Source organism: Urocampus carinirostris, chromosome 16 (genome assembly GCF_059441175.1).
Source record: "Urocampus carinirostris isolate Australia breed hairy pipefish chromosome 16, RoL_Ucar_1.0, whole genome shotgun sequence".
Classification (NCBI taxonomy): domain Eukaryota; kingdom Metazoa; phylum Chordata; class Actinopteri; order Syngnathiformes; family Syngnathidae; genus Urocampus; species Urocampus carinirostris.
The window spans coordinates 20,424,700-20,448,218 of record NC_142364.1 but is presented as its reverse complement, the minus strand read 5'-3'; the positions used below and the strand labels follow the sequence as shown (position 1 = coordinate 20,448,218).

The following is a 23,519-nucleotide window of genomic DNA, read 5'->3' as shown; positions in this document are numbered from 1 at the left end:
ACATTTAAGGAGAAATAATACACGGACAAAAGCAAAAGCGATTTTACTTGCAACACAGTGTATGAGTTAGCCGTCTGTACAATCTGTCCAACAGAATGCCTCATCTCTCTCTGCCTCTAGAGTGTCAGCAATTGAAATTGTGGTACACACTGTCCCAAAGGGAAAACAATGTAAATCCAAAATATTATACCCCCTAAAAAAACAGGACACGGTTTTTACGGATCCCTTATCACATGGGTTGTTGGGGAACCAATGAGGACGCAACTCTGGACAGCTTTCTCCACTGTTGATGGTTCCTGGCCTGAGTTTGGGTTGTGGCAAAGTTGGCACCTGTCCATTCCTTAATGTTATCAGCCCCGTACTTTTTTGCTCTTCCTCTCCTCCTGCTCTCCTTGGACTTTGCCCTGGAGAATTATCTCGGCCAGTCCTGATGATCCCATGACCATACCACTGAAGTTTCCGTCAGCGCACAATTGACAACAGTTCTTTATAGGGTCCAATGTGTCTCTGATGGTGTTCGTTTTGTTTGTAAGTCGCTGATGCCTAGAAGTTTCTGATGGCATCGCATCTCCAGGGCCTGGATTTTCTTTTCCAGTTTTGCTGTGAGAGTCCATGTCTCGCATCTTGCTTGAGTATGATCTTTGATTTCCCTGCTATTTTCTTGTCCCTCCAGATGGGTTTAAGTCTGGCAAGTGTGGCCAGGGTTTAAGCTGGCCGTGATTTCTGGTTCCGACCACTCTGAAATGACAGCTGTGAGGTGACAGGTTCTAGCTCTCTGTGGTTGATGGTAATGTTTGTGATAATACCTTGGGGATTATTGGTCATTACTTTAGTTTTTTCTGTGCCGATTTCCAGTTTATGCTGGCTGGATGCTTTGTCCAGGCGAGTCCTGTTCGTCTCCTGCCAATCCGGTAATATCATCAGCAAAATGGAGGTTAATGATGTTGTGTCCCCTGTTAGTGAATGTGCCTTCATGTTGCCCCAGGGCTTCAGACATGATCCTCTCCAGGAAAATGTTGAAAAAAGTTGGAGAGATTAGGAAGATTAGGGATATTCTTCCAAAATAAGTAGTTTTGTTTTTCCTGATATGAACATAACACTGAAAGGAAGGATTCTGAAGATTCTTTTGGCATAATCAAACAGCAACGACATTGTTATGTTAGCTTGTACAATCAATGATGCAAATTTGAATCCCATGATGTAAGCCCCTTTAACTAAAAAGAGAGTTAGAAAAAAAACATAGTTAGTGCTGATAGCCGGTCTTTCTTTGTTCTTCACTGCGGGCGGAACATACAGGTCGACAACAGCGTAGACGAAAGACAAGCTCATTTTCTTTGTTGTCTCCAACGGTGATGGTGTGATTCACAAAAGACGAAAACCCCGATCCATACGAGTTTTGTATGTTCTCTTTGTAGTTTAAAAAAAGTTGCTTTTATGTACTTAGAAAACCTGTGCTCATGGTAAAAGATGATAACATTTAAATCAAATTTGAGCTGTTATATGTTTTCTATTGTCCTGTCGATTGTTCATTGAATTGCCAACTTTTGTTCAAATTAATCTTTGGTTCTGTATAGGTGCAATAATAATCTTATAATTTTAGATAAGAAGTGAACAGCAGTCATTTTACCAATAATACAAACACGTTGCTGACCTTGATGGGATTAAATTCCAAGCAGACAACCACATAGCTTTATTTTCCAAGTGTTAGCTTGACAATCTGTGATGTTCCCAGATTGACCAATGTGCCTTTGTGGGCTGTGGCTCAACTAAATGTCCATGTCACATTAGCATGTAGATGAACCTTCAACGTGAAGGTACAAAAAGAGACGCTTACGTCGAGCGTAAATAAACTCTGTCACTTGAGCAACGCTAAGGTCATTTATCATACGCCGCACGGCTAATGGCCTCTTAATGCAATGCAGTCGGGGCCTGTCAAGCATCACACTGTGTCGCTGCATTGCACCAACCGCGCTGCCTCCTTTTGAGGCTTTAGGCACGCCTGCATGATATCAACCGCTTAGCAGTAGCCTATCTGCGGACTCAATTCAGTAATCTCTCGCTAATTCACGCTTTGGTTAACCGCTGTTTTACTGCTTCGCGGATTTCAAATTGCTGTTATTGTCATTTATATCAATGTATCGTGCATTGTGTTTTGCTGACAGCACACAGCAAATGCTATGATGGAGGCAGGTAGTATGTGAGAGCATGGGTTGGCGTGACTAGCTATGTGCGTGAGTGTGACAGGCTGGTGTATGCTGTCAGTCGAAGAGCAGGGCAGCCACGCAAGGCAATGGGTCCATCCAAAACAAAGGGTGATAGTTTGAAAAGAAAAATATCAATTGAATATGACTCTAAGGAAAGTCAGAAGAGCGCAAAAAAATGGTGATGACCAACAGGTGCTCCGTGGATTATTATCGGAAGCGTCAGGAGAGAAGACATTGGCGGTGCAGCAGGTCCATCCTATTGCAGCAAGGCTACATAACTCCTCTCACAAGCTACCCCCTTTATCTCACCAATGCAAGTATTTTCCATGAAACAGATGCCCTGGAGTTACAACTCATGGTAAACTGCTACATTTGAGACAATAGTATTTTAATCATGCGGTAACCTGGCTTAATCCAAGGAGCCACGATACTTCGTGCAGCTAGCCGGTCACTCTCTAAATTGCTCTCATTCACTGAAAGGAGAAGCCCTCCAATTTCATTGTACTTTTGTATAATAACAATAATTACCTATCATTCAACTGCAATTTTTATCTTGTCTATTTTGTTCATTTTTGTTCTATATAATGCTGTCCAAGAAAGAGCAGGTGCATTTATCTGAGACGTAATGACTCTATGTCATTGTTAGTTATTTAGGTTGACATTGGATCATTCAGAGGTTATCAGGGAACTTCTGGAGTTATTTGGCTGAGCTGAGAAAAAAGGGAGGCAATATTTTTGCAACACTGACTCTTCAGTTTTTTTCATTGTGAATATTATATAAAATTTAATGATTTAATTCCTATTCTCGATTGTGTCTTAAATGTTGTAGATTCTAAGAAAATATTTCCTTGTTTTAGCTTTAAGTTTAAAGGCTGACATTTGGCAATATGTCAAACATGTATTACCTTTGCTAGGCACTACTAGGATGTACTGTACTTTGCACTTTACTTATTCACTATTTCAACCCCTCTTTGTAAATGCCTACGTCGAATATGTAAAACAATTCCCTGGATTTAAAGTTCAAATTCCTTCCTTTCAAATCCCCTGACAAGCTTCATCAACGTTTTCCTCTCATATCTGACAGGAAGCTCTTCTCATTTTGTCTCAGTTTAATCTTCATTAACCGCAGTTGCGTTGTGATCTTTCTTGGGAGCATGTCGTGTTAAGGGATCGGATGTGTCGGAGTGACACCCTCACGCTGTGGTTGCGAACAGCGCCAACGCTGTAATGAAACAGGGGAAAATGCCTTTAACACGTAGCGTTTTCAAACAAGGCAACCACTTTGTTTTTATAAGACGTGAGACCCGAGAGATAAGGTTGCAATGTTTTTGAGTCATCGTTTGAACAGAAGAATCTCCGCCAGATATTATTTTTTAAAACCATTGCAACTTAAGAACATTCAACTAAATATATTTAAAGGGACAGGATGTATTATTTGACCACAAGATGTCACAGTATTGTGTTGTGTAACCGAAACATTTTGCTTTTAGGCACATAGACTGTAAAAACTACAGAGACATCATATTCCTTCTATTTTTTTTGCTCAGCCTTTTGCAGTTTTAGGTCTTTGGGTAGCAGAAATATAGTGGACAATTTTATCAGCCCCCTATAGGTGAGGCTCCTGTTATGTAAATGTAATGCAACAAATTCACCTCTATATCATAAATCTGTCATGTTCAAAGTCCGGCTTAGGGGCCAGTTACAGGCCATGATCACATTTTTACTGGCCCGAGGCCTCTGTCATTAAATATGTAAAATGTGGCCCACAGTATAAAATACATTTGTACAAAAGATAAAAAAGAAGCACAATTTCACTAGCTAACACAGTAGGCCTTTGGCCACATTGCCTTTAATTTTCGGTAAGTATTTAGACCACCCGATTTCTGACATTCCAACTGTAAATAAAAAAAAGAAAGTTGACAGGGAGGGCCTCCACTTTCATGACGAGTACAAATTGGAGTATTTTTTCACTGAAATCTGAAACAAATGCGTCTGCATAATTTGCCAAGAGACTGTGGCTGTTTTCAAATAATATATTATCAAGAGACAATGCAAGACGAAAAACTCTGACTACAAAACGCTAACTCAAATGAGCATGGCAAGCTAGCCTGCTGCTAAAAAGGGATAAGTGGAACTGATCAACGTCAAAACAGGAGGACGGCCAAATAAAAACATGCACTAACAAGCCTGGATAACCAAGAGCCAACAACAAAAAACTACCATGGCAAGAAACATAAACCCAGCCATGAGAAAAAAAGATATGAGCACGCCAGGCAAGCCAGCTAGCCTGATGCTAACATAGCTAACCTAGACCAAACAAAACTGGAAGGCTTTGGTAGCCTCCACGCTAACTGGGAGCTATCCTAACAATATTACATTAATTGCAAGACACGTGGCGAAAAACACAAGCGAAAAAGTCACAATCACATACCTAAAAGGAGGCATAGGCCAAAAACGAACGCACGCTGTACACAACGACAGGTTAATTTACCTTATGCAGTTCTTGATGATCAAAGCGTGCAACTCAGACAAAACAGTCAGAAGCGCAATTGTTTTAAATAGATGTTGTCATCACCTGACTTCACAGCTGTAGGGGATATGAGGTCAAACTGTCAACTTTGAAAATTACATTTTTGAGATCCATTGCGCTTGGAATATTTTGGCACATATCTGCATGATTGTGGTAGGAAACACTACACGTTCTAATTGAAAAAAAAAGGCATTTCGTAATGCTTTTAAATCTTTTATGAAAGTCCGACGCTACTTGCCGGATTATCACTTTTCGCTGTGGGGTTGTGGTCCCCCTTACCCGCGATAACTGAGGGATTACTGTATCAAGAATGTGCCTTGCCATTCCACCAAGGCTAAGAGTGTTTTTCATCTCAATCATGATGCCGCTATGATGAGTCTGTGCGTCATTGGCCGCGGTCGTTTTCTGACCTACTGTCCTCCTCAATGTCCAGCTCATTAGCATGCTAATAGTGTCCCTTGGCTGTTTGGTGTTCCTCAATCGTCCTCTTTGCCTGGCTTTTCTACTCGGGGAAGTGTTCCTCACCCTTGCCGCGGAGGCGCGTAAGTCCTCAACTGAATTTTTTTTTTTTTTTTTAAATAGGAAATTGTCTCTTTGTTAGGCCAGCTGTTCCTGACCAAGCGCTGACCTGGGCTCGCTCATCCACACACACGTGGGTGGCATTGGCAGCTGGGCGGCAGAGCAACAGCAGGTGGATAGCTACAGGCATCGAAGGGCAAGAAAATTATTGTTTTTGACAACTTTCAAAACGCAGATAAAGTTTAGAAGATTTGATATTTAACTTGAATGACGGTTTTCATGTGTATGTGTTGGGGCGATAAGTGTGTAGATCTCTAAAGCAGGGGTGTTAAAGTCAAATGGAGAGAGGGCCAAATGGAAAGAATGGCTCATAGCAAAAGGCCGGTGATGGTCAAATGTTGAAATATTTCAAAATGCTCCATACAGTCTTGTCAACCGAACTGAACCTATTCAAAACCTAACAAATATATTCCAAGATGATCCGATAAATAAAGCAATATTTTTCTATAGCTATGACGGTAAACTTAGCATGCAAAAATTATGAGTATTTTTTTATAACATGAACATTAAATGTGAGGCTTACTAGCATGAACACACCCAATCTTGTCCGATCTCCGAAGCTAAAACAAAGATTGCAATTTTATATCATTTACTTAATTGAATTAAAAACAAAAACAAAAACAGTAAAGAGCAAACTCTATTAACCAAAAAAAAAAACGCTTAATTCAAGGAGAAGTAACGTACAGTCAAAAACAAAACAAAAACATAACGATCTTAAGTGTCTAATATGGTAATGAATCAAGATAAGGTCAGTGGCAGAAGAAACTTTCTCGAGGTCCAGATGTGCCCCGCAAGGCCTTGTCTTTTACATATGTGGTTTAGAGACTTGCTCCCTCATACCTGTCAGATTTAATTTACCCTTATGTTCCTGTCCGGAGTCTTTGCTCTGAAAATGCTGGTCTACTAGTGATCCCCAAAAGCCAAGAAGAGATCCGCAGGTTCTAGAGCATTCTCCATTCGGGGCCCGTTGTTGTGGAATACTCTTCCACTGAGATCTGATCTGCAACCTCAGTGGAAATGTTTAAATCTAAGCTTAAAACACACTTCTATTCGATAGCTTATGAATGACCTATATTTCATTATGTGTATTATTGTTTCTGCAACATCTGTTGCAGCCTGGTCATCCTGGAAGAGGGATTACCTCATGTGCGGTCCCTTCTCAAGGTTTCTTTATTTACCTCATGTTGAGGTTTTGAGTTTTTCCGTGCCCTCATTTCAGTTTTAGATCAGGGAATGGTGTAGTCTGCAGTTTGTAATAATCTGTGGTCTGTGCAGCCCTTTGCGACTCCTTGTGATAAAGGACTATAAAAAATAAACATGACTTGATTTGCCTTGACTAGAGTATCTTTTTGAAAAGTTTCAAAATGTGTCCTTAAGTGTGTGTAAGGATATGACTGAGGAAAGATATGTTTTTTTTGAAATAAAAAAAATAAATAAAAAAAAAAATATTAAAAAAGGATTAATAGATCGATAATCCTGCATTATGAAAAAAAGTCTTTGCAATAAGAAAACAAAAATACTGATTGGCTAGACTTGCTGTTAGCTTGCTAATACTACATTTATTACTATTGTTTGGGGCAGAGGTGAATCCTTGGTCTCACTCTCGCCCTATGTCATGAAGCAAGGAAAAATGGGTTCCTCACTCTGCATCTGCAGACACTCAGCACAGCAATACATACTAATTGTTTTCATAATATTCATAATATAATGTGAAAATTCACTTATTCTGAAAAAGAAAATTGAAAAAAAAATTTTAAGTGAGAAATGAATTTAACACGGAATACATATAACCATTAAATGTATTTTCATTTGACATTTCTATGATTACAAGTGAAGTAAGGCCTTATCCTCCTCCCCTCACTGTTGGTACCAGAATTTAACACTATGCTTTACTTCATCCAAGCTACATATTGGTAGTATGATCACCGACGTCATGTTCAGAGGATGATTTGTCTCAATGAGCTGCTCTGCCCTACATGTCTGCTCCACACAAGACCTCAACGAAAAGCCCCCCAGCTCGGCACCCTGACACATGAACAGATACTTCATGACAGAACCCCCCTTGGTTTTGAGTACTCTGCAACAAGCCAGAAAAGAACAACCAATTTTTGCCTTTGATTCTCTCCTGCTAGACAAAAACTGCGCCAAAGCATAAGTATTTTCAGAGTCCTGCGCCTGTCTCTACGGTTGCCTGTCGAACTCAGCATAAAATATGCAGGCGCGTCTTAAAATAGGAAACTTTGCCGCCACGCTGAGACGACACGGATTTTGTCAGAGTAAACAACAGGCGGCTGACATTTAAAACATTGATGGTATTTGCGCTGAGATGTGTGGTAGAGGTGGGTGATACGGGGAATTTAGGTATCGATCCGATCCAAGTAAATACAAGGTAGCATTGATCGATACCGAACCCACAGCGATACTTTTAGCTTGGAAATGTCATGATAATTGAATAATTGAACCCTCCTCGCCTTGAGTTAGTTTATAATTACGCTAAACACGGTAAAAATGGTTTGGACAATAAAAAGCTACATAACTACATAGCTAAATAACTACAGTGGAAACTTTAACAGTAAAAAATAGCAATAGTTCTATGTCAATTATTTAAAAACAAAAGCTGGAGAGACAAACCAAAAATGAGGAAATGTAATATTGCAACTGCAGGACTAAAATACCTTCTATTACACAATATTTTGAAAATAAAGTCAATTATGCAAATTGGGTGCCAATTGTCTCTCATTGGCTCTATTGCCAAAGTGATAACGGGTTAACAGTTCTGTGTTCAGGAACAGTAACATTTTAACATTTTTGGTTGCAGTTCATTTCTCTCTTTTCCATGTGTTTATGTCAATTTGTGGGGTTGCCACAGTAGCCGCCCAATTTACTACACAAATGACACCTGGCATTGTCTGTTTCTGTAGTTGAAAAAAGCTCACAGGCTTTCTGTTTGCCTCTGTTATCTTAAGCTTATGGTCAGGGTAGGGCACATAGATTTGGAACCCCTCTTCAGTCTGGCAGGCAGAATGCTGCAGCAGGCCAGGTAGAAAGAGGTGCGAGAATTGTGCCTGTCAGTCATATACTCAGGTATAAATTTAGTGAGTGGCCAAGGGCGTTGCTGGGTGCGAGAGAGAAGGGCTGCACTATCTACAAAGAGAAATTGAGCTTTGAGGTAATTGGAGGAGGAGTGCAGTATTGAATCTGATCCAAGTACTTGCTTCGTATTGATAATATTGATATTTTGACTAATCCGCCCATCGCTAATGTGCAGAGAACAAGAAGAACAGCGCAGAGGAAGCTCCCGATTGTCCACAGAATTAAAGTCTGATCCGCTTTTGTCAGTGTGCGGCAAGAACATATAGAGGAGGTAGGGGAGAGTTCATGCATCGTGTCTCTGTGTGCGAGGGTGGTAGCAATGGTACAAGAGGGGGCGGACAGCAAAGAGGGGGGGCAACCTCTGTGTCCTCGGGGATTCCTGATCCACGCCTCGACTCCCTTCAGCAACCAGATGAACGCTTACATAACGGCAACGGGGCTGAAGAGCGGCCAACGCTGCCTAATGAGAATCTGCATTAATTTGACTTCAAGAGGCATCCAACTCGCGGCCTCGGGCGTGAGTCCTCTTGCGTCACCATGTAAACTAACTCTATAATGTCTTGACCACGGCTTGCAAAGGCGGATGATTTCGGGACTTTAACTCCAAGTACAGTAATCCCTTGCTGTATAGCCGTTTTGTGGTGTTCTGCTAAAAACGTAAAACCCTGTCCTACCGTAGGGTAATTCAACAACCATTTTGTTTTCTTTACGATCAAGTAAAACCACCAACACTGTAACACTGAGTTATTGAAAACAGAAATTTTACTGATATGAAAAAAGGGTTTTCATGCATACATACCCTGCGTATTTACCATTGTCAATAAACACCATGCTAAAAGGTTATCACAGAAAAACCCACCAGGCTTAAAAGATTTTTCATAATGATAATGAAAAAATACGGTTTCTATGACAGGACAAACAGGACACTTTCTAAATCTTTTGCAGATAACAGGGTACCCACGGATCCTTAAAAAGTCTTAAACGGCATTGAATTTATTATTCTAAAAAAAAGGCCTCAATCAGCATTAAAAGGTATGTGTTATGTCCACACATTAATACGATTTTTATTTGTTTGAAATAAAAGATTTAGTAACATTTATTGTCTTTTTCCTCCCACTTTCCACAATCATGCATGTCAGGTTGATTGGCCGGTCCAAAATCTACCGTAGGTCTGAATGTGCATGTGAATAGGTGTTTTTGTGTGCCCTGAGACTCCCTGGCAACCAGTTCAGGAAGTACCCTGCCCACTGCCTTAAGATAGCTGGCATGGGCTCCAGCACCCCCGCGACCGTACTGAGGATAAGTGGTGCAGAAAATGTATGAATGGATGGATATTTTGCAAAGCCTTTTCCTACTTTCACCATGTTCATGCTACAGCAGCACATAGAAACAAAACAAAAAAATGTGGACACAAGCATGAAGGATCATTTTATATTTTCATTGACCCAAATAAAACAAATGGAAGGGAATGCAAATTTTTGGAGAGATTCTGCAATTTGTTAAAGTGTTCCGTTTACTGTAAACTTAAAATGTTTTCTAAATCGAACATCTAGCCTACCTCCAAAGTAGGAACCGTCAGTCAGCTTCATCTCTTTGTTGAACTTGGTGATGACGCTGGCGACGCCGTGCTGGATGAAGTACATCTTTTTGCCGACTGTTCCCTCGCGTATGATGTAGTCGTTGGGCTGGAAGACCTCAAACTTCAGTTTGCTGAGCATCCCCGTCACAAAGTTGGGATCTGCATTGGCAAACAGTGGCATGGTGGCTACCAGCTTCCGGCAGTTGAAGTTGACAATTTCCTGGCGGAAAAGTAAAATAACGAAATTGATGAGATTCCAAAAGTGATAGCGGGGTTGGGGCTTTGGAAAAAGTCATTCGCCAAAAGCACAAAATAAAGTCAACACTTTATCCCTAAAACCTCTAAAGCGCCCCTGAGGAAAACATGCTGGCGTCGCTGCCAGATCTTGATGAGTTCTGTCCCATCCCGGACCCCCAGGCCCAGCTGGAGATTAGGTGTTTGTTTTACGGGGCACAGATTGAAAGCTGCTCTGCATGTGCCGTGCGGTCAACTCACTTGCCTCCCTTTTGCCAGCCTGGCGGCATAATTGGACATTAATACGGCGCTGCACAACCTCTGGGGGCTAACTACATGAGAGCTAGCTGCACGCCGGGGGCGATGACCTCAATCACTGGGCAGAAGTAACAAATCAGACAGTAAGCACTTTTCATGCTTTAAGGGGACTTCTTGGCAGCAAGCAATCTTTGCATCTGCAATACCTATTTAAAGAGTTGGCACATGCCAAGGGAATTGAATAGTCACTATATCATGTTACATAATGCGGTAAAGATATTATTCAAAGATTAGCGTGCCACTCAGCTAATGATTCCAAACATGGGTCTGTTTTACATCGTCTACGAGCTCGATTCTTTCTTGACAGCTAGCAAGAATAGTTCCAGATAATTGACATAAAAGGAATGTGGTTGTTTCCTTACCGTAAACAAACCAGATCTGCTGTGAGTTATGATACAAGATATCGGGTGTGTCAAGGTATCAGAACATACATACGTCCTGTGGCTATTTCATGAAGTATTAATTAGAAAATTGAAGAATGGAAACTTGGAAGATTTTTATAAAACGGTAGAAGGATGAAATGTTTATAATTTATGGGACACAGAATAAATGACAACAACAACCCTCAAAGAAAATGAGAAGATATAACAAATTCTGAACTTATAAAGACAACAGGATAGGACTGTACAAAAAAACTTTACCATGCCAAAAGCCAAATCTGTTCTAAAAGCCTTCCCTTTAGCACTTTCTTTTCATTAAATCTTTTAGGTTATAAAAAGCAGATCTGCCCTAAATGGTGTGTGGAACCAAGAACAGCAACACTATTGGTCAATAGTGACAATGATGTTAACGAGCAACAGTGAGGTACAATAGTACAAAATGGCAAACTGGCGTCCTATGCGAAAAATACTTATCAGGGTGAATTGTTATATAAGGTGTACCTCATTTTTGGATACTCATTCATAATATTGGCATGTTTGTGGTTTTGATGCCTCGCAGGTGGTCACGCTTCCTCGAGCTGGCTTTAATCTTGCGATAAAAACAACATGCCAGATTCACTGCACAGTCTACTGAGTGAAGAGGATCCTTTCTCTCACTGTGAGCCCCCCTCCCCGTTATCCTCAAGCTCCCTTCCAAATTCGGTCGCCAAGGCATGGTGCCAACGGCAATCAAGTGGCCGACAGCCAATGACTCGGCGCTCGGATGTTACCGCGAGAAGTCTGGATTAGATGCAATTTGCCAGGTCGGGAGAATCCTCACCACTGAAATTTTCCTGCCAGGGACGTTAAAAAAAAAGCAGGGCTATAAGATCGAGCGTTTGGCAGTCGAACGATGACGTCAACGCCTGCCTGACTCAGTTTACTTCAGCCGCCAGTCCCACGGGGAAGATTTTATTGTGTGACGTTGTCGGCAGGCAGATTTCGCCTACTCTGCATGATGGACAAAAAAAAGCGTGTAAGGATTTTCCGCATTGTAGGTAATAACCATAAATCCCCTGCGCGTCCTTCCTTCGCCGCAAGTGTCTGGAATCTGCGGTGTTCGACCCTGCGAGCCAGCACGCTTAATGGGTCTGTGGGGGAGACGGTCACGAATGCCACGCCTGCGTGAGTTTTATAGCGCTCTTCGCCGTATCTGCCGCGTGTAATTACTCATGTAATCCTGTGGATATGAGGGAGTCGCAAAGAAGATAACTGATCAATGGCCTCCCCATCAATTACAATAAGGCTGACGCGAGCACATATCTGATGATTATCGATTGTTTAAACTGGGACAAGTGCCGTTCCAAATTAGAAAGTACCGTATTTATCTGTAATACTTATAAACTTAATTTCACTTCTCAAAAATTAGAATCACTACCTGATAACAACGTAGTGTTTACAACGGGAATAGACATGGTATTCCTGGATAAACATGTAATCAAGACTTAATAGGTTGTTTGATAAGACATCACTGCATTTGTGTACTATATAATATGCCATATTTATTTGTGTATAAAGAATCCAAAGGTAGAGGAATTTAATGGATAGAAAAAAGAAATCCCTGGTAAATAAAAAGAAAAAAAAAACAATACAGAGTACTAAAGTAATTATTAAAAGGAATGTCCAGAGATGAGTGTACACATTTTCTTCTACATTTTTTTTATTATGGGGCCAATTTAAAAACGTTTTAGTGGGTCGGCTTTCCTGCAAGTATATATGGTAATACGTAACTAGATAAGTTAACAATACTTTTGGAGAAATGCGCTACTTTATGTATCAGTAATCTAGGACTACCATTTCCTTTTTTTAATCCATAGTTATTTATTTATTTAAATTACATAAACAATTTAAAAGGTAGATACAAAAATATACGAAACGAAAAGTGCTTTACTTGACAAGGAGCCTTTGAGCAATTTATATGTAACAAAAGCAAAGGATGTAACCTCATTGCTTTTTACTTTTCAAAAAAATTACAGTATAAAAGATAGATAGATAGATAGATAGATAGATACTTTATTCATACCCGAAGGGAAATTCACATTTCCAGCAGCATCCCTGAGCTGAGAACAGCCATAAGTGACGCAATGTGTATTGTACAATGTGAATATTAATTTAACAGGCCAACTCTTGATTCGGAAAAGTTTTCCCTCAGTCATTTAGGATCTCATATTAGTATTGTCACTCACACACAAACCGCTGCCCATCATTGCCAAGATTTGAAGAGATGGATGACATTTTACATAAAAAACAATAGCGACCAGAGAGTGAAGGTGCTGTATCCGAGTCAGATCAGGAGTCTACCCCTGCTACTGGTAACCACGGAACCCAGTACTATCTGTCTCATGTGGGGGAGCTAACCTCTACCTACAAAACTGGCCTGAAGAGGGATAGGTGACACCGGGCTGTACTTGCCCACGACACACCACAGGGAGTGGTGTCTCTACGGCCCTGTTCAGGGATCTGTAAAGCGTGAACAGCGATAGAGTGCCATATCGTATACCGCACACTTATATCTTTTTAATTAAAAATCAGTATCAAACCATAAGCATCAATATGATTATCTTACCTTGAAAACAATGGCAATGGCTTATTGATAAAATAAAATAGCAAATATTTTGGTGGAGATAGTTCCCCCCATGAAGTAAGATGTGTAAGTACGTCTACATTATTACGATTTTCAAATGACAAACTCCAAGAAAACACATCTTTAGTTATACCGATTGAATTGACATATTAAAATGTTAGTCAAGTATTTTAGTTTGCCTGTCAAGGACAAACATCTTGAATAGTTTTTCAAATTATTCAAGTAAATACCAGATATTGAATGTTTGGACTCACCTCTTTGAGCGGGTCATTGAGTTCGCTGAGGATGTTGTCCTCATCGAAGATCTTGCCCTGGTAGCGGTGCTCATAATAGTCGTGGATCTTTTGCCGCATGTCCGCCGGAAGCTTGTGAAAGGACATGTATTGCTCCACTTGTTTATACTGCGGAAGGAAGACAAAAAAAAGCAGTTCCATAAGGCTTTCAGTCCATTTCATAGATCAGGGGTCGGCAACCCAAAATGTTGAAAGAGCCACATTGGACCCAAAAAACCCAAATAATAAAAGCCTTCTCAAAACATTTCACTTGTTTATAAATCCTGATTTGTGTGTGTGTGAATCGATTTTCGTGAAAATGTACAAAGTTGTACTGTAAGGCTCTGGGAGTGTCTTTAGCTAGGTTTTCTTTCACAGCTATACTTCTGCAATCTATTACCAAGCCGAGGGGGTATGCAAGTGGCGGGCAGAAGGGGATGTTCGGCTCGTGAGTAAGTTACTCCGGGTCCTTTTTGGAGGAGGGATTAGTGTTGGAAATTCACGCTCTTTTTCAGGAAGCTGCACTTTCAGCTCGGCACATTATTAACCCTAACAACCTCACCCAATGAGAATGCCAGGCACCGCCAGGCAATTCTGCTTGTGCTTTATGTCTATATTAGCTATATAAGCCTACTATCAAAATGACTACGTTGGATGCAGAGCATGTGGAGAATGACGCACCATGTGACTACTCTTTTATAGTATACCGCCTCAAATTGGAATTTGTCACTATATTAATGAATTGTGCTATATTTAATTGATTTGATAATTTAAATACATGCAATACAGAAATACAGTTTAAGTTTGACTTCTGTGCAAATGAACAAACAGGTCAATGCATGGGTAAAACAAATCAGCATCCTCTTCTCTCTCTCTTTTGATACCAGATCCTTAGGTCTGAGCAACAAAACACAATAATATCCCTAAGTGTCATTCCAAATATAGAGTGACAAAAAATGAGTAGTCACCTTATAAAAAACAGCTTTTTTGTTACTGAATAAGTGAGTATGACAGGATTGTGTTCTTACCCGTCTAATGTGACTTGAAATTAGTGTTGTCGCGAGAGGTTATGATAAAGTACATCGTGACGCTGCCCCTTTAAAAGGAGCATAGTTTGGACCACGGAGGGCAAATACAGGTGGCGATTGCATTTTGTCCTGCAGCAATATCAATCCAAGCTTGAATTTTGCTATTACTTCAAACGGTCAAAAACAAAAAAACCCTCAGATTCAATTCATAACAAAGATTACGCACTGTTACTGGTTCATGAAGTGGTTGATATAGCTGAGATTTAGTTTTGCCATAGTTAACATAACTGACCTTCAATCTGCGCTATTGTAAGTGTAGCTGAATGCATTACTGACCTAATAATCGTCATTGATTGTGCAGAGCTTCACAAAACCACTTCATTTACCCATTAAACATAATTGAGGGTGTCATCTGTTGCATAACTACTTGTATCTTTGAGAAAGGCTATTGAGAAAGTATTTCTGAGTCCTGGTACATTTTTTTCTCTTACATCTCATCGCTGACTCCATTCCTGCCAAAGGTAGGACAATAGTTCACATAGTGAACTTCGAATTCAGGCCACCACCATTAAAATAACCAAATTGCTGCCTTTTTTAAGGCTTTTGGTGATGTAGTTGTTCACATAGGCAGCAAAACACAGGTAATGGGCATTAGCAAACCTTGGCACACTCCATGAACCTGGTTTAGGATGCAGAGAGACTCACAAGACCACTTTCATTGATTTCCCGCTCCCGGCTGCAGGCATATGATAAGAGGCCTGGTCATTGTTTATTCGAGTGAAGGAGGGGCAAATTTATTCGGCACATTTAGGACGAGCTGGAATGTTGCTCAGGCTGCTATGTCCAGTATGACCAGACAGAAAGATACTTAATGTAGTTCATCAAATTATATATATATATATATATATATATATATATATATATATATATATATATATATATATATATATATATATATATATATATATATATATATATATATATATATATATACATATATATATATATATATATATATATATATATATACACATATATATATATATATATATATATATATATATATATATATATATATATATATATATATATATATATATATATATATATATATATATATATATATATATATATATATATATATATATATATATATATATGTGAGGGTTGTTAGCTTAGCTGTTGCAGTAGACCGGACCAGCAATCTCGCTATTCTCTCCCGACGCCAGCCTCAGTTGATTCCCGGAATCCATTGAGCACCGGGTGGTGATCAGCCGTTTCTTTGCGCTCTTCTGACTTTCCTCAGAGTCTTATTGATTTGATTAATCTTTTTTTCAATGTTACGAGCTACTAAAAGCTAGTGTCCGCTTTGAGACGTAGACTGTGCATGCCCACTCCAGCTGTTTGACTGACAGCATACACGAGCCAATCAGAGTCACACACACACACACACATACACAATCTGCCCCGTGTAGTACTAACTCTGTGCTCTCTCTGACCACAATGAACGATACATTGATATCAATGACAATAAAGAGAATTCAATTAAAAATCTGCAAAAGTGTGAACCAGCAATAACCTAAGCGCGCAGTCGTGAGGGGTCTCTCTCAATATGATTTATTGCAATGGATGAAAGTGTCCAAAAGGATGCCTAGCGACAAAAAACAGATCACAATGACAAAAACCCCAGCCCAGTGACACACTCTGCCATGTCAACAATATATCGCAGGGGCCTTTTAAAAGTGTCCAAGCCCGGAACGAGACCTCGGAGGACAAAATTGGAAGTGGATGTAGCAGATTTAGTGTGGAACAGATGCACGTCCACGCTGAGCGGACAATGTCACTAATTCAATGACTTTCAATGTTTGCTGTGGGCGACCTGCTGCCATTAATATTCACTAGAATGCACCGTGCCGCTCGTGTGAGCCACGGATGCAAAATAATGCAGTAGTTTTTCTTTTCCCATACTGATGTTAGAGTTGATGTCAGATGGCTTTATTGTATGCGACGCATGCTGTCATGTTAACATCTTGCAACCGCATGTTATAGCGTGTTACTAAAGATGACTAAAGGAAGCAGTGAAATTTGCCGTTCTAATAGTCATGTATTTTTTTTCCCTGTGTGTTTTGGTCTGCGGTACTGGATATACAGTGTATTGTCACTTATCTTCAAAATTCGTAATTTTCAGAAGGGGAAAAAATCAACGCTTCAGTATTAATACCTGATGATGAGTTTGAAATATATTTTTAGGGACATGAAAACACTTATTTGTATAATATAGACGGATTCAAACAATAAAAAAACAACCTTTAGAGATGATTTTTTTTTCTTCTTATAACAGTAATTCATGTGATGTATCTACTATTACTATGTATTATTGTTATTGTCAGACCTACTAGAGATTGAAAATCCCATTTCAGAATGGATATAGAGAATTTTCAGTTTTTTTCTAGTAGCATTTCAGAGTGCCATTTTCAGATTGAAAGTGGTTCTTAGACAATGGTATCACTTAATAAAAATAACAACAAACAACAAATTAGCAATAATAAAAAAATCTATAGCAAAAATATAACATGTTTATCGTTTGTAAACATTTATAACAAACACAATTTTCAATGAATATTGCTCAGTTGTTTTGGGATTTTTGTAGTTAACATAAAAAATGCGTATTTTGTGATTTGATATAAACTAGTAGGCTATAGTAAACTAGAAAATATTGTTAGTATTTTGCAGCTCTGTATTCTCATTCTTGTTCTTTTTCTTGTTCTTATTCTTGATTTTATTATTGTTAGTATTGTCAAGAACCGGATCAGGAGGAGGACCCAGATGCGTGACGTTTCTCACACAAGCTTTATTTTACGGGAAATGGGGCAGTCATGCACGTTAAGCCAAAACACCAGTGATTCGGCGATCGTTGGGCGGAGGACGTAAAGCAGCAGTCTGACGTGGAATGACAGGAAGCCAGAGGCTGACGAGATCGATACCAATTGCCCGAGCAGATATTGGACAAATGGGGTCGATACCGGACAGGACGGGACAGACAGGATTGATATCAGGCACTGGAGACTGGAGTCCTATAACAAGCAGGGCAAACTAGACGGGGACGCTACCAGACACTGGAGATCGATAAAAAACAGAACAAAAAAGCCGGGAACGAAACTGGAGATCGATATTAAACAGGACAAAATAGACGGGAACAATACCGGACAGGAAACCGGACAGAGTCAAAACCCACGTCTGGCGGGTGCAGAGGTTCGTTGACAGACTGACAAAGGGTGAGTGAGAGCACTGAGCTTAAATAGGAGGGAGGCCAATCAGTCAATAAGCCGCAGCTGGCACCAAACGGGCGGGACCCATTGAGCGCGATGGGCAACCGTGACAACTATTCTTTTTATTATTCTTGTCTTGTTATTATTATTATTGGTCTTACTATTGTTAGTTTTATTTTTAATAAGAATAATAAAAATTGTATAACTAAAATCATTATATTTGCCATTATCATTATTATTATTATTTGATACTTAGATGATATGTGTGTCCTATGGATTATGTTAAATGTGCATACTGCAACAACCCAAGTTAAAAACTACAAAAAAACCTATTGAAGATAGCAAAATGAAAGAAATTAAACAATTATAATAACAAAATGGTACCTAACATAAGCAAAATGATCAAGCAAAAGAGCACCATTTTTGTGGAGGGTTTGACTTGTATTATCTATTGAAGGGTCAGCACAATTGTTTTCTTTTGTCGCAACGGTTATACAATAATAATCTCAAATCCATACAATAATCCCTTAGCATAGTGCAGTGTTTGTACATGGAACGGTATATCTTGTAAGAGGTTGGCGGGGTTATCTAATCCTTGCGTGCAAATACAAAGCACATCCGGAACATCCGCGTGAATTGGCAGATGGCAGCTTGGGTGCAATAGTAGATAATCACCATCTATCACATAATAAGATAAATACATACATTAAATCATCATGATTGACAATGAAAAGAAAAATCATATGTGCCTAGTTGCATGAATGTATCAGTCCGTCCATGTGTCTTTTATAAAGATATTAATTATTATTGTATCCCGAGTTTTGGTAAAATAAGCCTTTTTCGTAAAGTGGGAAATGAATGAATAATACTTTAAGAGTATCTGAGCTCTAATTAGAATTTGCTTTGTGGCGCTAATGTGATTATGCGCTTCAAAGGGTCCATGAGAGCTTAGCATAAAGTCACTTAAATAAACAAGATATGAGTGAAAGTTCTCCTCAATTCTATGCTTTTTCGAACAGTCGTAGATTTTTATATTTTGTCTTTAAAATAAAATCTCATCGGCTACTTATTCAACTTTTGATGTTTTGACTTAACAATGCTTATATCTCATTTTTTTCCCCAGCCACCATTGTGATTGTAGATGTTTTCAAGCTGCAAGGATCATTGTATGAAAATGTATTAAAATGGAGTGGATGATTTATATTTTAAGGTAAAGACCAATTTTTCTTATGTTATGCTTATACACTGCTTCATAATGCCTACACGCCATACGGGGCCGCCTACACACTTCAATCGGTGGATACAGGAAGCAAGACTCAGAAGTGGGGGCTCCCTGAATGTGTGGACAAAGATCTGAACAAAGCCACTCCAGATATCTGATGGTAATTTATCATTCTGATAAACTGTGTCAAACCCTCATCATAGTTTTTTTTAAATAAAACAAGAAAAAATTATCTTTCTGTTTTGCCACTCAGGGACATAACTTCTGAAAACATATTTATCTGTTATGGCACTGAATTAGTTAACAAAGTGGGCTCCGTAGTCCAGAATTTACGGTAAATTGACAGGTATGCTTGCTTACCTTCTCTTGGTATTGCCGTCGCGAGGAATCCAGTGATTGGATGAGCGCGGTGGCGTGGCCCACGAACATGGCGTAGCAAGTGGCGCCCACGATCATGCTCAGCATGGTGATCCACAGGTCCGACATGCTGACCGGAGCCCGGGCGCCGTAGCCGATACACAGCATGTGGCTCATGGCTTTGAAGAGAGCGTACGAATACTGCTTGCCCCAGGACACGTTCTGCCAGGACAGAGTGAAAGAAAAGATGGAGGCGGAAGCTGAGTTACTGCGAAATCGGTCTTCTCCCTGATGGGGAGTAAAACACACACTCGCCCGCTTCGCCCATGAGCCTTTGCTTGCCCTTTACTACAACGTCTCTCGCTTCTTTCTACCTGCCTCGTTCTTTTGCCGTTTGCCGAGGGGTGAAAAACAGTTCATGTCGGCAGTGTTATAAAAGAACAATGTGCATTATTTACACATCTGAGCGTTTTATTTTTGTAATCCTCCGAGAAGCATGAGAGTTGTCTTCCTAAGTGTTTTTTTCTTCCTTTTTGAGGGAAAACTCATTCCAAATAATAGCCGACGGAGTCAAAGTGCGTGCTTGTTCACTTTAGAGAACAACTAAGTGCTAATAATATATATTTTGTTTCATCTGGGTTAAAAGACGAGAAAACAAACATATATCCATCCATCCGTCCGTCCATTATCTACACCGTTAATCCATCAGTAGGGTCGCGGAGGTGCTGGAGCTCATCCTAGCTATCTTCGGGCATGGGCAGGGGACACCCTGAACTGGTAGCCAGCCAGTCACAGGGCACACAGAGACAGACAACTCACTCAGGACAATTTGGACCAGCCAATTAACCTGACTTGCATGTTTTTGGAATGTGGGAGGAGGAAACCCACGCAAGCACGGGGAGAATATGCAAACTCCACACAGGAGGTTCGATCTCATGACCTCAGAACTTTACCACACACGCGCTAACCACAGCGCCGCCGTGCTGCCCATATATACAATACATTAAAGTCAAATTATAGCGAAGACTTTGATTGCAATAAGCACACATTATTTATACAGTTTATTTTCAGTAGGCAAATGAGTATTAGGTTGTTTCGCCCCCTTTTTTTCAACACAAAGCGCACATCAGGGGTCTCCAACCTTTTTTAAGCCAAAAGCTGATTAGCCAGACCAGCACACCCTTAAAGAACAACTTATCATGTTATTACTATGTTATAACAATTACTTTTTGGAAGTAGGGTTAAATAGACTGAGTCAAACACAAAAATCCATCCCAAAAAACTAGAAAAATCACCACTGATTCACCACTGGCACCTCAGCTGTCCTTAGGGGAACGCTGGTGATGGCGGGCACCACCTTGGAGACCCCTGGCATACATAATGGATTATTATTCACACTTAAAATCTAACTAACAATTGCATCAAGAATGAAAATCTTTTCTTGGAATTTAGATTTTCTTGTTTTTGCTATTTTTGATTGTTTTGATTTTTAATGCCAGTTGACAAATTAACTATTGTGGCAACATTTTATATATTTTATATATTAGCCAAATTAATTTGCATCATCATTTACTTAGTCATAATTGTAAGGCTTCTACATTGTTTCAGATGTGATTCTTGTTACAACTGGATTGAACAGTGGAAACTTACACAGGTTTTGAGGTTTGAGATCGCCCTACTAGTATACAAGTAATTGTAAGCCATTTCGACTGCGCACTTGTGAATCTTACCAACTATTGTCCAGTTGCTCAATATTACCTGGATTATTCAGTGATAATAAAGAAATTGCTCATATCAGCTCCAACGCTTGTTTTACCTGTCTAATACCAGCTACTTTAATATTAACCGCTTAACCTGCAATAGCCCTGAATAGTTAAACTGCAGTCCTTGAGTGCACTATTTGCGTATTTCAACAGGCATATACCTAGCCTAAGTGAGTACACATTCAGACTTTCAGGATTTAATCAGGGGGCACCTCGTTCTCAAGAAACGCCTCTGTTTTTTTAAACAGGACTACCATGGTTTCTCCCAAGCGCCACAAATAGTGCAATGATAGTCGGCCGTCAAGTGTCTCGTTTTTCTATGACCTTGTTGACTCGCCATCAATCAAGCTAAAGCTGAGCAAACATGGTGATCCCACGTGGAGCGATAAGAAGGCGAACAATAGGAGGGACGGCGCTGCCGCCAAGGATCCATGCAAAATGAGCATCGGGCTGCTTGATTTCCTCTGATAGAGGCCGAATTCGTATTATCATGCCGCGAAATAAACACATCCCTCAAATAGATACACCATGTTTCCCTATAAAGAAAAGTGGTACTAAATGTGAGCACTAGAATATAAATCGTATCAATTATAGTGGTACAAGTGAATGCAGTTATCCTTCGATGTATAATTTTGCCATTTTCCTACTCCGCTATTTTATTGACTAAGCAGTCGTCCTGCCCCTTTTCCGCCTGTATCTGACAATACGTCAATAATGTTGTTGTACATGAACATGACAGCTTGACCAACTTGGGCGCAAATATTTTTCAATGTTAACTTTTTCTAAAAGCCGTAATGTCAACAAAACTCTCCGGAGCCACAGTTGCACAAAAAGGCAGAGGAAGATCCTTATATTGCCTAAAAACCTAGGTGACAAAACATAATCTGGAGTAAAGTTGATCACGTCCTGAATCCACACAGTAGTGCAATAAAGTATAGCAGCAAGATTATTTTTAAAATTCTGATTTGACAGTACAGAAATTTATTAAATTGAGGAATAAAAGTTATGACCTTTTGGAATGCAACGCTTGCGAAATAAGAGGGGTTACTGTATAAAATATTGTTGCGTATGGTAAATGAGAACCACCCAATAAATCAGGTATCCTCACTAGAAGGTCCTATTTAAAAATCATAAATATCATATTCCATATCGTAAAAAATATTGAATTATAAATGACGCTGCGATTCCTACCACCCACTATGTCCCAAGCGGATTAAACATTTTTGCCGAGAATTTTTCAAGTGACAAAATTCCACAACCAATCATCATCACTTTTCATCTGCTTGTAAATTGTTTCTAAATGAGACAAATAAATGCATTATCCAAAACACAAAAGGAAAAAAATCTTGTCGTGCTCTGTAGATAACATAAAAAGAGGTAATATATTCAACGAGGGCCCCAAGAGAAAAGATTTAACCCCTTCTACCGAAATATTTAAACACTCTAATTTATTTTTTGCACAAAATTTTGCCATCACAGTATGGTATACTGGCAGCAAGGCAGTGGAGAGAAAATACATACAGAGAGAAATCAACACAGCCCAGATGATTATTGGCTGCTCTCTGCACAGTGTACAGGACATTGCAGGCTCGCAATACGGCAGCAAAGCCATCAACCTTATAAATTACTCTTTCTAACCCCAGCCACCACCTTTTTGACCTGTTGTCCTCTGGTAGGTGCTACAGGTGCGTTAAAAGGCAAACACGATCAGAGACGGCTTCTTTCCCAGGGCCATCACAACCCTAAACGAGCGCACAAAACCCTAAAAGCGTATATTTTGCGACTTTACATCCATCCATTATCTGCACCGCCTATCCCCACTAGGGTCGCGGGGGTGCTGGAGCCTATCCCAGCTATCTTCGGGCAGTGGGCAGGAGACAACCAGAACTTATTGGGGGTGCTGGAGCCCATCCCGGCCATTTTCAGGCAGTGGGGAGGGGACACCCTGAACCAATAGGCAGGGCACACAGAGACAGACAACTCACTCGCTCATTCACAACTAGGGATACTTTGAACTGGCCAATTGCATTGCATGTTTTTGGAATATGAGAGAAAACCGGAGTGCCCT

The 23,519-nt window shown here is 39.9% G+C and overlaps 1 protein-coding gene across 1 annotated transcript in view; it reads right to left on the bottom strand.

The window, feature by feature from the left end:
• Positions 1-23,519, bottom strand: part of hcn1 (hyperpolarization activated cyclic nucleotide-gated potassium channel 1) — a 143,663-nt gene that overhangs the window by 22,736 nt on the left and 97,408 nt on the right. The window contains exons 4-6 of the mRNA XM_088355698.1: positions 19,692-19,910; positions 13,795-13,941; positions 9,965-10,205 (exon numbers count right to left, since the gene is read on the bottom strand). Coding sequence (XP_088211824.1) covers positions 9,965-10,205; positions 13,795-13,941; positions 19,692-19,910 — 607 coding nt within the window. The remainder of the gene's footprint in view (positions 1-9,964; positions 10,206-13,794; positions 13,942-19,691; positions 19,911-23,519) is intronic.